Genomic DNA, 15,154 nt, shown 5'->3' with positions numbered 1-15,154 from the left:
TGTAGTTCCAAATCATCTGGGGTGCCAAGGTTCGCCATCACTGGCTTAGGGAATGTGGTGAAAATTCACTTCGCAAAGAATACACTATCACAAGCAAAGGAATAATAAAAAAAAAAAACAATCTAACATATCAATCTCTGACTATAGAATGTTTGTAACACTGATTATTTGCTGTTTATCCTCAATACAAACTCGTCTGGAAAAAAAAAGGCTTTTTTGCTTGCAAATTATTTGATGATGGAAGCAGAGCTTCAAATAATTCACTAAGATAAAGAAAAAGTGAAGATTCACCTTGCTACGTGAACAACTTATTTGCCTTTAGCAAAACAACCCTTATGAGGTTTTTTTCATTCAGGCACATTCAGTTTAATTGTTTTTTTGGAAAAGAAGACGATTTAGACACTCTGATTGGTTCTAAATGCATATAAATGCATGTATGCTTAAATGCAGGAGAATTTGATCAGGGAAGGAGGCCCATAGCCCGTATGAGTGTAGTCAAGAAGTCAACTTATCAATAAATTACACTTCAGAGCTGATAATTAGGGCTCATGTACACATCTGACTACAGCTGTATACCGCCCAGCAAATGTTTGCATGGGTATGGGCAGATGTTTCTAATCAGTTGCAGGAAACCTGCACAAATCAATGACAGGCTAATACTATCTTTGGCTGTCCACAGCTGTTCACACGTAACTGCACATGAAGTGAGTACTTGTGGTTCTAGATGGGTGTGCATCCATGGGTGCAGACAACCACAGACAGCATCAGCCTGTCAATAATTTGTACAGGCTTCCTGTTCATGACCTATTGGAAACGACCCACCTGTATACACAACATCAATATGCGGATCTGGGTCAGCCTTAATTGGCTGTGCGCATGAGCCCTAAAGATTTACTACAAGTCAGTACCTTATTAACTGTTTCAGTCTAATGTAAATCCCATGTGGTAAAATGCAATATACAGTATCTCACAAAAGTGAGTACACCCCTCACAATTTTGTAAATATTTTTTTATATGTTTACATGTGACAACACTGAGGAAATGACACTTTGCTACAATATAAAGTAGTGAGTATTGAAAAGTAAATGTAGTGAAGCGCTACCTCTCAAAGGTGTGTATGTAAATTAACATACAAAATAAAAATATATAAGTGGCTGAGTATTGTATAATTCAATCAAATACATTAAAATAAATCACCACATGTAATAAATAAGTGAGGCAATAAAAATTCGGTAATTTACTATGTGGAATAGGACATCCACATATCGCAGTGTAGAAACAATTAATAATGTGACCGATGTGATTAAAAAGGTGAATATACAACAAAATCAGGATAAAATGAACAGTCCAATTCAGCAGTGCAGAAAGCAATGTATAAAACAATATATATGATGTCCAATGAAGGTGTATAAGGTGAGACCCTTCATCCATAATGACCAGTGATAAGTGATGGTCGTCTTCTTTAACCACTTGCCGACCGCTCACTCAAGCTCTACTGCGCCAAAGTGGTTAGTTATCGTCCAGCGACGTAGACCTACGTCGCTGGACTCCTCCATTTGTGGCTTTCCATTTCAGAGGCTCGCTCCCGCTGTATTCATTCACAGCGGGAGTCAGGCCAGGGGAGGAGCGGCGGCGATCGCCGCTGCTCTTCCCCGATCGTCGGGGAATCGAGTTTGGAGATCCGCCCGCTTGTGTAAACAAAGCGGGCGGATCTCCTAAGTGACAGACAGTGACAGATTGCAGGGTTCAGCATAGCTGAACATGCGATCTGTCCTTGTGTCACTCAGTCACCTCCCCCCACACATGTTAGTAAGCACCAGGCATACATTAACCCCTCCCTCTCCAATAAAATTAACCCCTTCCCTGACAGTGTCATTTTTACAGTAACAGTGCATATTTATAGCACTGATTACTGTAGTAATGTCACTGGTACCCCCAAAAGTGTCAAAAATGTCAGTCAAGGGTCCGATCTGTCCGCCGCAATGTCGCAGTCCCGCAAAAAAAATCGCAGATCGCCGCCATTACTCGTTAAAAAAAAAAACACCAAAAATGACAGAAATCTTTCACTTAGTTAGTAAACGCAATAACTTTTGCGCAAACCAATCAAAATACGCTTATTGTGATTTTTTTTTACCAAACATAGGTAGCAGAAAACAAATTGGCCAAAAATTTAAAAAAAATTAGATTTTTACATTTTTTTGGGGGGGAATTTCTTATAAAAAATGTGAAAAATATTGTTATTTTTTCAAAATTTACACTCTTTTTTTGTTTATAGCGCAAAAAGTAAAAATCGCACAGGTAATCAAATACCACCAAAAGAAAGCTCTGTTTGTGGGAAAAAAAGGACGTAAATTTTGTTTGGGTACGGCATCGCACGACCGCGCAATTGTCCGTTAAAGTTGCACAGTGCCAAATCACAAAAAGTGGCCTGGACGTAAGACAGCAAAATCCTCCAGTGGTAAAGTGGTTAAAATATCACCAAACAGTGCTCGCTAGCCTCTCACCTCTCTTTTTCTTGTAACAAGTCTTTTAAATATGTTGTATTCCTTAAGGAGTTAAGTGATAGCTGCTACCCCAGTCATGCACCTTTCCTGTGTTTTTGTGATAGCGCGAGAGGTTACTTTTTTCTATTGTAAAGTATTGAGTGTACAGCTTGTATAACAGTGTAAATTTGCTGTCCCCTCAAAATAACTCAACACACAGCCATTAATGTCTAAACCGCTGGCAACAAAAGTGAGTACACCCCTAAGTTAAAATGTCCAAATTTGGCCCAATTAGCCATTGTCTCTCCCCAGTGTCATGTGACTCATTAGTGTTACAAGGTCTCAGGTGTGAATGGGGAGCAGGTGTGTTAAATTTGGTGTTATTGCTCTCACTCTCTCATACTGGTCACTGGAAATTCAACATGGCACCTCAGGGCAAAGAACTCTCTGAGGATCTGAAAAAAAATAATTGTTGCTCTAAATAAAGATGGCCTAGGCTATAGGAAGATTGCCAAGACCCCGAAACTGAGCTGCAGCATGATGGCTAAGACCATACAGCGGTTTAACAGTTCCACTTAGAACAGGCCTCACCGTGGTCGACCAAAGAAGTTGAGTGGACATGCTCAGCATCATAGCTAGAGATTGTCTTTTGGAAATAGAGGTATAAGTGCTGCCAGTATTGCTGCAGAGGTTGAAGGGGTTGGGGGGTCAGCCTGTCAGTGCTCAGACCATACACCGCACACTGCATCAAATTGGTCTGTATGGCTGTTGTCCCAGAAGGAAGCCTCTTCTAAAGATGATGCACAAGAAAACCTGCAAACAGTATGCTGAAGGCAAGCAGACTAAGGACATGGATTACTGGAACCATGTCCTGTGGTCTGATGAGACCAAGATAAACTTATTTGGTTCAAATGGTGTTAAGCGTGTGTGACAGCAACCAGGCGAGGAGTACAAAGACAAGTGTGTCTTGCCTACAGTCAATCATGGGGGTGGAAATGTCATGGTCTGGGGCTGCATGAGTGCTGCTGACACGTACTGTGACATGCTGAAGCAGAGCATGATCCCCTCCCTTTTGAAAGTGGGCCACAGGGCAGTATCTCAACAAGATAACGACCCCAAACACACCTCCAAGATGACCACTGCTTTGCTAAAGAAGCTGAGGGTAAAGGTGATAAATGGGCCAAGCATTTCTCCAGACCTAAACCCTATTGAGCATCTATGGGGCATCCTCAAATGGAAGGTGGAGGAGAGCATGGTCTCTAACGCCCACTAACTCATTATCTCGTCATGGAGGAGGACTCCAGTGGCAACCTGTAAAGCTCTGGTGAACTCCATACCCAAGAGGGTTAAGTCATTACTAGTAAATAATGGTGGCCACACAAAATAATGACACTTTGGGCCCAGTTTGGACATTTCCACTTAGGGGTTTACTCACTTTTGTTGACAGCGGTTTAGACATTAATGGCTGTTTGTTGAGTGATTTTGAGGGGACAGCAAATTTACACTGTTATACAAGCTGTACACTCACTACTTTACATTGTAGCAAAGTGTCATTTCTTCAGTGTTGTCACATGAAAAGATACAATAAAATATTTACAAAAATGTGAGGGATGTACTCACTTTTGTGAGATACTGTAAATAGGAGTCTAAAGCCTCGTACACACAATCAGATCATTGGACGAATTTTCACACGTTTTTTGTTGCATGCTAGTCTCATGTGAAGAGGTTAATTTCATACAAAAATTCTCGTAGGACAGAATTCAACTTCCGAAGTGATGTCATGTTTTGAATTGTTTTGTATGTATTCTTTTATTTCCGAGCATGCGTAGTCTTGCTCTTATGATTTCTTTTGGACAAAAACTGTACTAATTAAATTAAAATTGGACGTTGTGTTCACGTACAATAAAACGTTTATAGCCTGCACATTCAGCTTTTGTCTTACGAAAATTTGTAATTGGCTGTCGAAAGCACCATACTAGCGATCCGAAAATCGGCAGTTCGTGCATCGGACGAAATTTTACTTCTGATTTTCTTACCGTGTGTACAGGCCTTTAAAGAACAGAAACACTATATAGTTGGCTTACTAAATGGGGAGTGACGTCACCCATAAACTTACTATTGGGCTTCTGTTGTCGACTTTGTTCAACTTCACCAGCCTCCACAGTGAAGCCGCGGCTGACAGCTCAGCGTGGGATCGGGTCGGATCAGCTTCAAAAAAGGTATGTATACTGATTTTTTCTTTACAGGGCTAGATAGGTTAGTGTTAGATTGTGGAGTTCTATAGATGTAGGGATTTTAGTGTTAGAATGGACTTATCCTTTAAAGCTCACATGAAATTACAAGAACACTTCATTTCTGGCAAAATCTACAAGTATTTTCTGTATTTGCTGAAAATATCCCTAGACTGAAAAGTAAAAACGAATGAAGCCACTAAATCTAAGGAATAGTAGGCTTAAACATATCACATTTTTTGATTTTGGATTTAGACACTTTTTATTTGTATCTACAGGATGCAGATGTAGAAGAACTTTAAGGTAGCAGTTATAAATAAAAGAAAAATGATTCCTGTATAGCAGCTAGTACAGTTAAAGCTAAACTCCAGCTTTTATTACATTTTACATAGCTTGTTTGGGCCAAGCTGGCCCAGACAAACTGACCTTCACTAACATGTGAAGCCGCTGGATACGCTGTATAAACTGTATGTAGTTGAGGCTACATATAGCATACAGCACTGTGTTCCAGGGGCGAGCCGAGACCTTCCTGTCTCATACCTGGAAAACAATAAAGTCTATCTGATTGGCATTCAGCCATTCATAGAAAGCAGGGCCAGATTAACGTAGGGGCTATTGGAGCTGCAGCTCCAGGCCCCTACCTTAATATAGGCCCCGGGTTGGCCATATTCACTGTTACCGCTCTTCTGTCACTTGTAAACACAGAAGTCTGGCTTCTATGCTCGCTTCCCCAGGCAGCTCCCTCAGAACCTCCCCACACAGCACGAAGGCCGGACAAGGAGGGACAGTTGCCGATGCATGGATGTGTTTATGGGCTTCAGAGACAGCATCCCATGTTGAATTAGGCATGCATGGCTGCACCCTTCCTCCTCTGGGTGCATGCCAAGGCACGGCCCTTAAGGCCCTTCAAAATCCTCAGCACCAAGCCCATGATGCTCTTAATCCGGCCCTGATAGAAAGCAATGTATTCTAGCAATAAGTATTCTTAGTAAGTACTAAGCTTCCTTTGATTGGCTGAGTCAGAGAGGTGGGCTGATGATGTCACAACCTCTGACCCAGCCACTCATTCACTTTTTTTCATGTATGCTGTGTGAATAGGAGCACACAGCAAACAAAAGTGGGGTTTTCTCAAATTTGACTGCAAAAGTAGAAATACACTTCAAGCATGCTTCATATGACCAGCGGATACTTATACAATATGTATATATATATATATATAAATTTATTTATTTTTTTCCGATGCCCACCCTTTTCCTTAAAAAAATGATTTGCATATACACTTCAAATATGGTAGTTTACGTATTTCTAATTCATGAAATAGTTTTGTTTAGCATTTTTTAGCATAGTTAAATTGCCTATTTGTACACTTTTTGAACACTATCCTTTGGAACACTAACAAAATAACTACAAACAATAAATCTTTTTTGCATTAAACCTCTGCAGGAAGGGATAAGACTTACCTGTTGAGCATCTTTACTGACACGAAGGTAAATGGACACACCCAAAATGACACAGCCGCATAACTGCAAAGTAACATAAAGTATTAGTAAAATACTGCAAAATCTACTATATACCACCATTTCAGTTTTAATGTATTATTTAAAATCAGGCCCAAAATACTGCAAGAAAATTTTTAGTACATGATTTTTAATGGGTGTGGCACATGTTCAGTCAAACACAGACTAACATAGGATTCTCGTAGGGGTTTTAGCCCTATCCTAGTTTTTGAAAAAACTAGGAAAAACGTTATGGCTGGACATGCACTTTAGGTAAGCAGATAAAGATGAACTCTGATGAAGCAAATATACAACACACAATTAATGCAGCTTATTCTAGAAAATTTATTTTTTAAATGCAAACAGTGCATTTGACCTGGAATCAGCCTTTTGCAGTGCCTGTATAGCAGGGCTGGAGTGTGAAAAGAAATGCAGTATGAGGAGACCATTAGTACAGGTGCTGAAAAAAAGTATGCTTGTAAGTGACCTGGATTGGACAGTGGTTCCTGCCAAGCTGGCCCAGGTCCAGCCCCGATTCTTCACCAGATAGGATACGCACATATCTGCCTTTAAGAGGGACTCTGCCATATTGTGTCACCATCCCTTTACCCAGTACTCACATTTTCTTAGCCAGAGGCCCAACATCATGTCTTCCTCTTTACAGTGCATGACACAGCAGTCCCACTACTCTTTACAGAGCATAGAACAATAGTTCTAGCAATACGACTTTTTAAACAACAGCCGCTTTCCCAGACACTCGTTGATGTGTTTTTCAACTGAGGGTCCTTCTTTGGGATATACTGTTGAGTCTAGGGCCTGAATGCTTTCTCACTCCAGTCTACAGACCTGATAATGAGGGTCAGGGATATCTAAATTCCTTCTGCTTTCTCCCTTGTGACTCCCCTATTTTGGGTCCTCATCTCCAGCCCTCTGTCCATCTAACCCTGTATGGGGCTCACTCACTAGCACAGATCAAGAACCTACATGATCTAAAAAGATAAAAATTCCTGCGAGCAACCTTCCTAATATAGATTTTTTAAAATGCCGCAGACACTTCACTTCTCATAAAAGTGTAACAGAGCCAATAAATATAAAATAGTGTTGCGCACAGTAAAAATCTATTCAAATGTGTGAAATAAATAGTGCTAAAAATAATAATAGATATATATAACCCTCAAGTGCTGGATCCCGATTCTAAAATCTGGTGTGTATAAAATGCGTCACTGAGAGATAAAAATGTGTAAAAATGTGATAAATAATATGTGATACCTAAAATGTGAAAAGTAGAAAAAAATCCAATATATATCTCTCAGCAGGATTTTATATATGTTGGATTTTTTTCTACTTTTCACATTTTAGGGATCACATATTATTTATCAAATTTTTTTACATTTTTATCTCTCAGTGACGCATTTTATACACACCAGATTTTAGAATCGGGATCCAGCACTTGAGGGTTATATATATCTATTATTATTTTTAGCACTATTTATTTCACACATTTGAATTGATTTTCACTGTGCGCAACACTATTTTATATTTATAAGAACCTACATGATGTTGGCCAAGGGTGACCTATTCTCATGCTCCCCTCATAGTTACATATAGTTCTATAGTTGGTGGGGTTGAATAAAGACACCAGTCCATCCAGTTCAATGTGTGTGTGTGTTTGTGTTTGTGTTATGTCACTACCATTTCCCATGTCCGTGCGGATTATTTTTGCTAAGATGTTCATCCAAAAGTTTTTTTCAAATATAGACTCCCCACTGACACCACCAACTTTGCTGCTTCTTCTTTCACTGCTTGGGGGTGGGTCCAAGATAACCTGGCTTCTGAGGAAGTGGATTTATTAATATTGGCCATCAGAAGCAGAAAAAAGTATTGCAAAATCTCTGGATTGATGGTAAACATTGCTGCTGAAACTGGTTTTGGTATTTCACTGTTTCTAGCTAAAGTTCTGCTTTCAGCAAATACTGCCATGCTCGTAATGAAAATTGCAAACCATTGCTGCACCAGATACAGTATGTACGTGATGTCAGTTTGATCCTCTTTTAATCTTTGTCTGCATCACTTTTATTGCTTCAGAAAACATTTGTACTTACTTTACACATAGGAATGTGTTTGTTTATGCTTATTTGGTTGCATGGTTACCAAGGCTCATAAATTTTTTCAGTCATAAATGACCCCAAGGTTTGCATTTTAGTTTTCCATTAACTTTTATTGTAAACATAATTGTCATAGAAAAATACAGAGATCTTATATATTTTTTGAAGCCACTATGAATATTGTTACCAAAAACTGCTTATGATACCTTACCCCATCACGTAATGCACTCATGCTAATATGACACACAGGATATGACTCAACGATGTATTGTTATAAATACTTGTGTGAAAGATCATGTTTGAGGAGCTCTAAAATACGTTTGTGAGCCTAGCCCTAAAATGCCTGACAAAATCAAGTTTATGTTGTAAAGGCCTTTAAATAGCACTTTTTATGCACTACATGTTTATTGGTTTTACTATCCATGTTGCTAAACGGGAACTCTTGGGAGGCCTATATCTTTCAAAGAGATATTAAACACAATAAACTGTCCTGAGAGATTTATCACAATTGAGGTGATAGTTGAGTAGAGGCAAAAAGCCTTTACTGCTTGTTATCTAAGTAATAATGGTTACATGCGTTCAGATTTTTTACCATAGAATTAGTAGATTTTAACTTGGATCCAATGATTTTTAACAATATCTGTGTCAATATTTTTGACATTTCTGATGATGACTTATGGTGGCAGCACAATATAAACTACATGGCTAAAAGTTTGTGACCCTCACAGCTGTATGAGTTTGTTGGACATTCCACATTCCATTTCAAAGGAATGAGCATTAATATGGATTTGCCACTCACCTTTACAGCTCTAATAGCCTCTACTTTTCTGGGAAGGTATGCCACAATATTTAGGCACTCAACAGTGGAAATGTATGCCCATTCTTCCACCTGAGCATTTCTAAAATCAAAAAAAGAAAAAAAAGAAAAGACCTGGCTTCCAATCAGCATTCCAAAACATTCCAAAGATGTTCTTTGGGGTTGAGGTCAGGGCTCCATGGAACCACAAATTTTCCTCCTCACCAAACTTCTCAAACCGTGGGGTTGTTTTATTTGAAGTCGAATAGGTTGTTCTAATTGCTAGGGAATGTTCAAATGGTAATACATTTTTTGTTTTTAAAAAAATAATTAAAAAGTAATAGAATGCATGAAGGTAAAAAACATTCAGCCTTTACAACCACTTTCAGTTTGTAAGAGGATTTTTCCTTAGTCTTTCAGGGGATACCCAATCACATGCAAGAAAAAAAAACAAAACAAAAGTATTTTTGCTTGCACACGAATGGATAATGAAAGTCAGTAGAGCTTTACCTCAAAATATGCTTGTACATTCAACAGCCTTTTTGTGTGGCAGAGTGCCCCTTTATCCACAGTCAGGTGCCGATCCCTTTAATTCAGACTCCCACAATCTTATGGGTTCCCAACATTCCCTGAGCTCCTGGAAACACCCAGGGGATGCAAATGATGTCTCCTTCTTGTTTCCTTTGCTCAGAGAGACCCTGTCTGATTGGACAGCAGAGACTGGGCAACTGAAATGTCACCAGGTGCTGGTGCCCCATTTAAATTCTCTCCCGTTAAGTCTGGTGTGTGGGCCACGAGCATTGAGCACAAGAGCATGCTGCATCTATCTAAGCTCCGCTCACTGGAGAGGACTTTGCTACAGTCCATGTGGAGAGGCTGTTCATGCAGTGGGGTGGCCCTATCTTTAGCCACCAGAACTTCCTGACTGAAGAAAACAGCAGCAGTGCCAGTGTGAAGCCAATGCCAGCCACAGATGCACCCAGCCATTAGCGTTCCAGTACCTTCCTTCATAAGGTGTGCATGTGAGAGACATTGTCTTTTTTCTCTCTCAGAAGCTGAACTGAACTCAGGAACTCTACTGCCGTCATAGTGGCCATTTGTAGAATTGTTCTATTTTCTTCCATTTCTGTTTTCCCTACTGTTAATATTAATGTTCTATACTTCACTCCTCTGTTCATATGATATCCACTATGCAATGTTATGTTGACCTCCCGCTATGCAATGTTATGTTGACCTCCCGCTATGTAATGTTATGTTGACCTCCCGCTATGCAATGTTATGTTGACCTCCATTGTTTAGCAAGGTAGAAATTGCATATCAACACTGGTCTGATCATTTAGCTGATACCATTGCACAACATTTGGCTTTATTAAATCAATGTCTTTTTGACCTTGGCTTTGTGCACATAGGCACAATTGCACTTGATTGGATGACTGAAGTCAACAGATCTTCACCTTATTCACCAAGCTAAGAGAAAACTCCCTTAAAAAGTGACAACTTACGTATATATGGTATATATATATATATATATATATATATATATAGGACCTAGGCATAAAAAAATATTTAAATACATTTGACTTTCATTGGGTATGCAATGCTGACACTAGATGCTATGCTGTGAAATGCAATTACTATTATTTTCTGATTTAGACAAATATAGTATTCAGTTCTGTATTCATTGGTCATTGCTAAGAATACAATGAACAATTGTTTATGCATACTCTTTTATGACTATACATCACTGACCATCTCCCACTATTGTGCAAGTGTTGGGTGTACAGTGAAATAGCAAAATCAGGTATAAAATATTGCTTTCTGACAAGCATTTCAAGGAAATAAAAAATACTTAAAATGTTAGTGTCATGTGTATGGTGAATCCAAAACGATTTTTAATATTTTTTAAAAAATTGGGTATGTTGGGGAAGGGTACAGTTTTTATTGTTGTGTGTTTCATTGCTAAGAAGATTCACCTTCTTTTTGTCCTGGTGACCCACTGTCAGTGGGATTGAAAGTAAGATAAAATCCAAAAGTTTATGTTCAAACTGGAACAAAATAGAATTTACTTTTTTTTGGAGGGATTTTATTGTATTTTCTGTTGTGTCTTGATATGGGAAATGAGGAAAAATCAAAGACAGCAAAAAAAAAAAAAAAAAAAAAAAAAAACGAAGAGAAAAGAAAAGAGCCAAGAGCTTTTAACCATTCCCTACTCTCAAATTAGAATGACAACTTGTGGCTTTAGATATACTTTAAGTTATTTCCTAGAAGCATTTTGTGATAAATATGGTTGGACGTTGGAACCATGTAAGCTTCTGATGCACTCCTATAATGATTAATATCTATATCATCTATCTATCAGATATAATTGCTAAGTGCATATCTATCATTGTAAGTCGTTTTTTCAGTTTTTTTTATAAGCTATGTTTTATGTGAACTTATCTGATGGCCTTAAGGCAGAACGAAACTCTCTAAATAAACATTAACTATTTTTAATTCTATGCTACTAACATTGGTAAATAGATAGGAAAGTGTATTAAATTAACTTGTTTTGGTCAATGGAATGGCAGGCAATCCCATCCCACTCAATTGACTTTTTACTGTGGTGCCTTCCTTCCCAGGGACAGACCCCCGGTGTTTGCACCTACGCTATCTCACTCTTTTGCACTTTGGGATTGCTTACGTATTCATCTATGAAAGTATCTGACTTTGCCCTGAGCAATAAAGTCCTCACTAGGTGGTATCTGGTCCCTACTCGCCTAGCCAGAATGTACCCAACGGCATTGGCGGAGTCGTCACAATACTCCACATCTGCTGGGAATGCCCAAGGATCCGTGGTTTTTGGAGCAAGGTTTTTTGTATTCTCCACAAATTGACGGGTGCCCTGATTACTCAACAGGTCCATAATGTCCTGCTTAATGACACCCTGCTGAGTTTGCAATGCCTTATTCGACGGTTGATTTACTTTGTACTTTTGGCAGCCAAAATCACTATTGCAAGATCCTGGAAGTCATCCTCTGTTTCTATCTCTGGTTTGAAACATAAGGTTTCTTGGATTATGGTTCATGAATGGGTTGCAAGTGTACTCAATGATAAACGAGCCTTGTTCAAGCAAACTTGGGAACCATGGGCAACCTATATGAAGGTTCCCCTAACCTCCTAGCAAGGGTACTTGCTATTTGCTAGTTTAGGCTGTGATCTCTAGGTCTCTTGGGTTATCCTCTACCTTCTCTGCTTCTTTTCTTTTCCCTCTCTTTTTTGATGTCCTTCTGTGGCACTTTCTTATACTTCTCTTTCAATTCTCTCCTCCCCTTTATGATTCTTTCCTTTTTTTTTTTCTCTGTTTTTTGGATCTATGGTTACAAGGTTGTTATCATTAGCCTTCCTTGCAATCGCTGTATCTATTAACAGGAGACCTCGGATAGCTGGTCTCTGTTTGTATTCATAATTGTAATGGCCATTATTTGTGGCTGTATATATGTTCCATTTTCAAACTGTGTAAAACTCTAATAAAAACTTTTGAACCGAAAATTAACTTCTTTTTAACTTCTTTTTTTTGTACATTTATTCAGTTGCTTCCTGGTTTCTGGCCTACTTCAAAATGATGTCATACATCCCAGGAGTTTTGAGGGCAGTTTTTATTTTATCTAAAGGAGAGGAGGAGGGGATTTCTCATCTACCCTCAGGCATACCCTCCTGCCTGAATGTCTGAGCTAAGGGCAGGTGAATTCCAGGAAGTAAATGCTACAGGAAATCAGCTGCCCCTACTCAAGATGGCCACAGCTAGAAATGCTAGGGGAATGATTTTCAAAGTAATTTCTCAACAAAATAAAGCATAACGACATGGATGAATGAGTGAGTTTGCTTAAAAATGAATTACATTCTGTTTCAAGTTTGTGGTTCTCAGGAACATTTAAGCTCTGCTTTAAAGGGGTTGAAAAGGCAGAAGGTTTTTACCTTAATGCATTGAATGCATTAAGGTTCTGCAAGCAGGCCCCCCTTATACAGTAAGGGAAAAAAAATATTTAATCCCCTGCTGATTTTGTACGTTTGCCCACTGACAAAGAAATTATCAGTCTATAATTTAATGGTAGGTGTATTTAACAGTAAGAAACAGAATAACAACAAAAAAATCCAGAAAAAAAAGTTATCAATTAATTGGCACTTTAATGAGTGAAATAAGTATTTGACCCCTTCACAAAACATGACTTAATTTTTGGTGGCAAAACCATTGTTGACAATCACAGAGGTCAGACGTTTCTTTAGGTTGGCCATCAGGTTTGCACACATCTCAGGAGGGATTTTGTCCCACTCCTCTTTGCAGATACTCTTCAAGTCATTAAGGCTTCGAGGCTGATGTTTGGTAACTCGAAACTTCAGCTCCCTCCACATATTTTCAATCGGATTAAGGTCTGGAGACTGGCTAGGCCACTCCAGGACCTTAATGTGCTGCTCCTTTGTTGCCTTTCCCGTGTGTTTTGGGTCATTATCATGCTGGAATACACATCCACGACCCATTTTCATTGCCCTGGCTGAGGGAAGGAGGTTCTCACCCAAGATTGGACTGTATATGTACCTGTCCACCATCCCTTTGAAGTTTTCCTGTCCCCTTAGTAGAAAAAAAAAACCTCAAAGCATAAGGTTTCCAGTGGGAAATGTACAAAAGCAGCAGAGGATCAAATACTTTTTACCTCACTGTACTTACCTGAGCCCGATCCTGATCCATCATTGTAGCAGCTCTCTCCCTCCTCATTGGCGCAAACACAGCAGCGGGAGCAATCACAGCCAGTGAGGAGGGAACAGGTGCAGGGCCAAGCTTCACTCTGTGTCTTATGGACACACAGAGGCAGCAGAGTGAGCATGCACGAGTGCCCCCATAGCAAGCAGTTTGCTGTGGGGGCACTCAGTGGGAGGGGGGAGCCAGGAGCACTGGTGGGGGACCCGAGAAGAGAAAGATCAGGGCTGCTCTGTGCAAAACCATTGCTTAGAGCAGGTAGTTATAGCATGTTTGTTATTTTAATCAACATTGACTAGTTTTAATCCTTATACTGCTAGCATTAGCAAACAGATAGGAAAGCATATCATATTTACAGCACTTGTTTTAAACTTTTTTTCTAAATTTCTTCAGCTACTTCCTACATTTTCAGGCCTAGGCAAATTACATCATACATCCCAGGTGCCCTAGGCAGGGGAGGGGGGCTACCCCCCCCCCCTATGTATGCATGAGCTAAGGGCAGATAGATTCCAAGAAGAAAATGCTACATTAATTGTCTGCCCTTACTCAAGATGGCCACAGATCCTAGGGGGTGTTTTTTTTTTTAAAGTGATTTCTCAGCATAATAAAACATGGATACATGGATGGATGGGTTTGCTTTGAATATTAAAAATTACTTGAATTGTTTTTTTGGTTTGTTTGCTCAGGTACAGTGTTGTAGTTCCACTTTAATTAAAAAACGTTGTGATTTTACAATCACTTTAAGGTGTTTATAGAAATTCATTGTCAGATGAAAATGAGAAATGAGTGGTCCCACAAAAATATCAACTCTTTTTATGCACATGGGCATACAACCATCAGTTTACATGCGCACACTGAAATAATTATAATAGATCTTTTAGCATTTGGAGGATACCTAAGATCAAACCTCCGTCTTCAAAATATTGGATGTGATGATCACAAACTTTCCAGAACATTAGGGCCATATACTGTACATAGTTAACCAAGAACTAAAATTTGAAGAGAATTCAAATTCACATTATAATTTTCATATAGCCAAGCTTCCTTTTTCTATCAAGAGCAAAGTCCACTGAGTTTAATGATCTATTAGCTTTGGACTGTGTAATTAAAAGGTAGGTCCATGCCTATTGTTTGTTTTTGCAATTAAATGACATTTCTATGTTACACACTTATCTCTATAAGATAAGCACCCCTTTTCCTGTACTTGCTGCAATTCCCACACACATTTACAAGGAGTGTCAACCTCAGAAAATGGTGCATTAAGTTATCATTAATTTAGGCTTTAGCTAGCTTATGTATTTGTCTTAAGCC

General features: G+C 39.1%; 1 protein-coding gene across 1 annotated transcript in view; it reads right to left on the bottom strand.

Moving 5' to 3' along the window:
* TSPAN8 (tetraspanin 8) overlaps positions 1-15,154 on the bottom strand; it is a 37,809-nt gene that overhangs the window by 20,223 nt on the left and 2,432 nt on the right. The window contains exon 2 of the mRNA XM_082256493.1: positions 6,175-6,237. Within this exon, the coding sequence (XP_082112619.1) occupies positions 6,175-6,237 (63 nt within the window). The remainder of the gene's footprint in view (positions 1-6,174; positions 6,238-15,154) is intronic.

Source organism: Pelophylax lessonae, assembly GCF_965119305.1.
Source record: "Pelophylax lessonae genome assembly, chromosome: 4".
Classification (NCBI taxonomy): Eukaryota; Metazoa; Chordata; class Amphibia; order Anura; family Ranidae; genus Pelophylax; species Pelophylax lessonae.
This window is presented reverse-complemented; position numbering and strand designations above follow the sequence as displayed.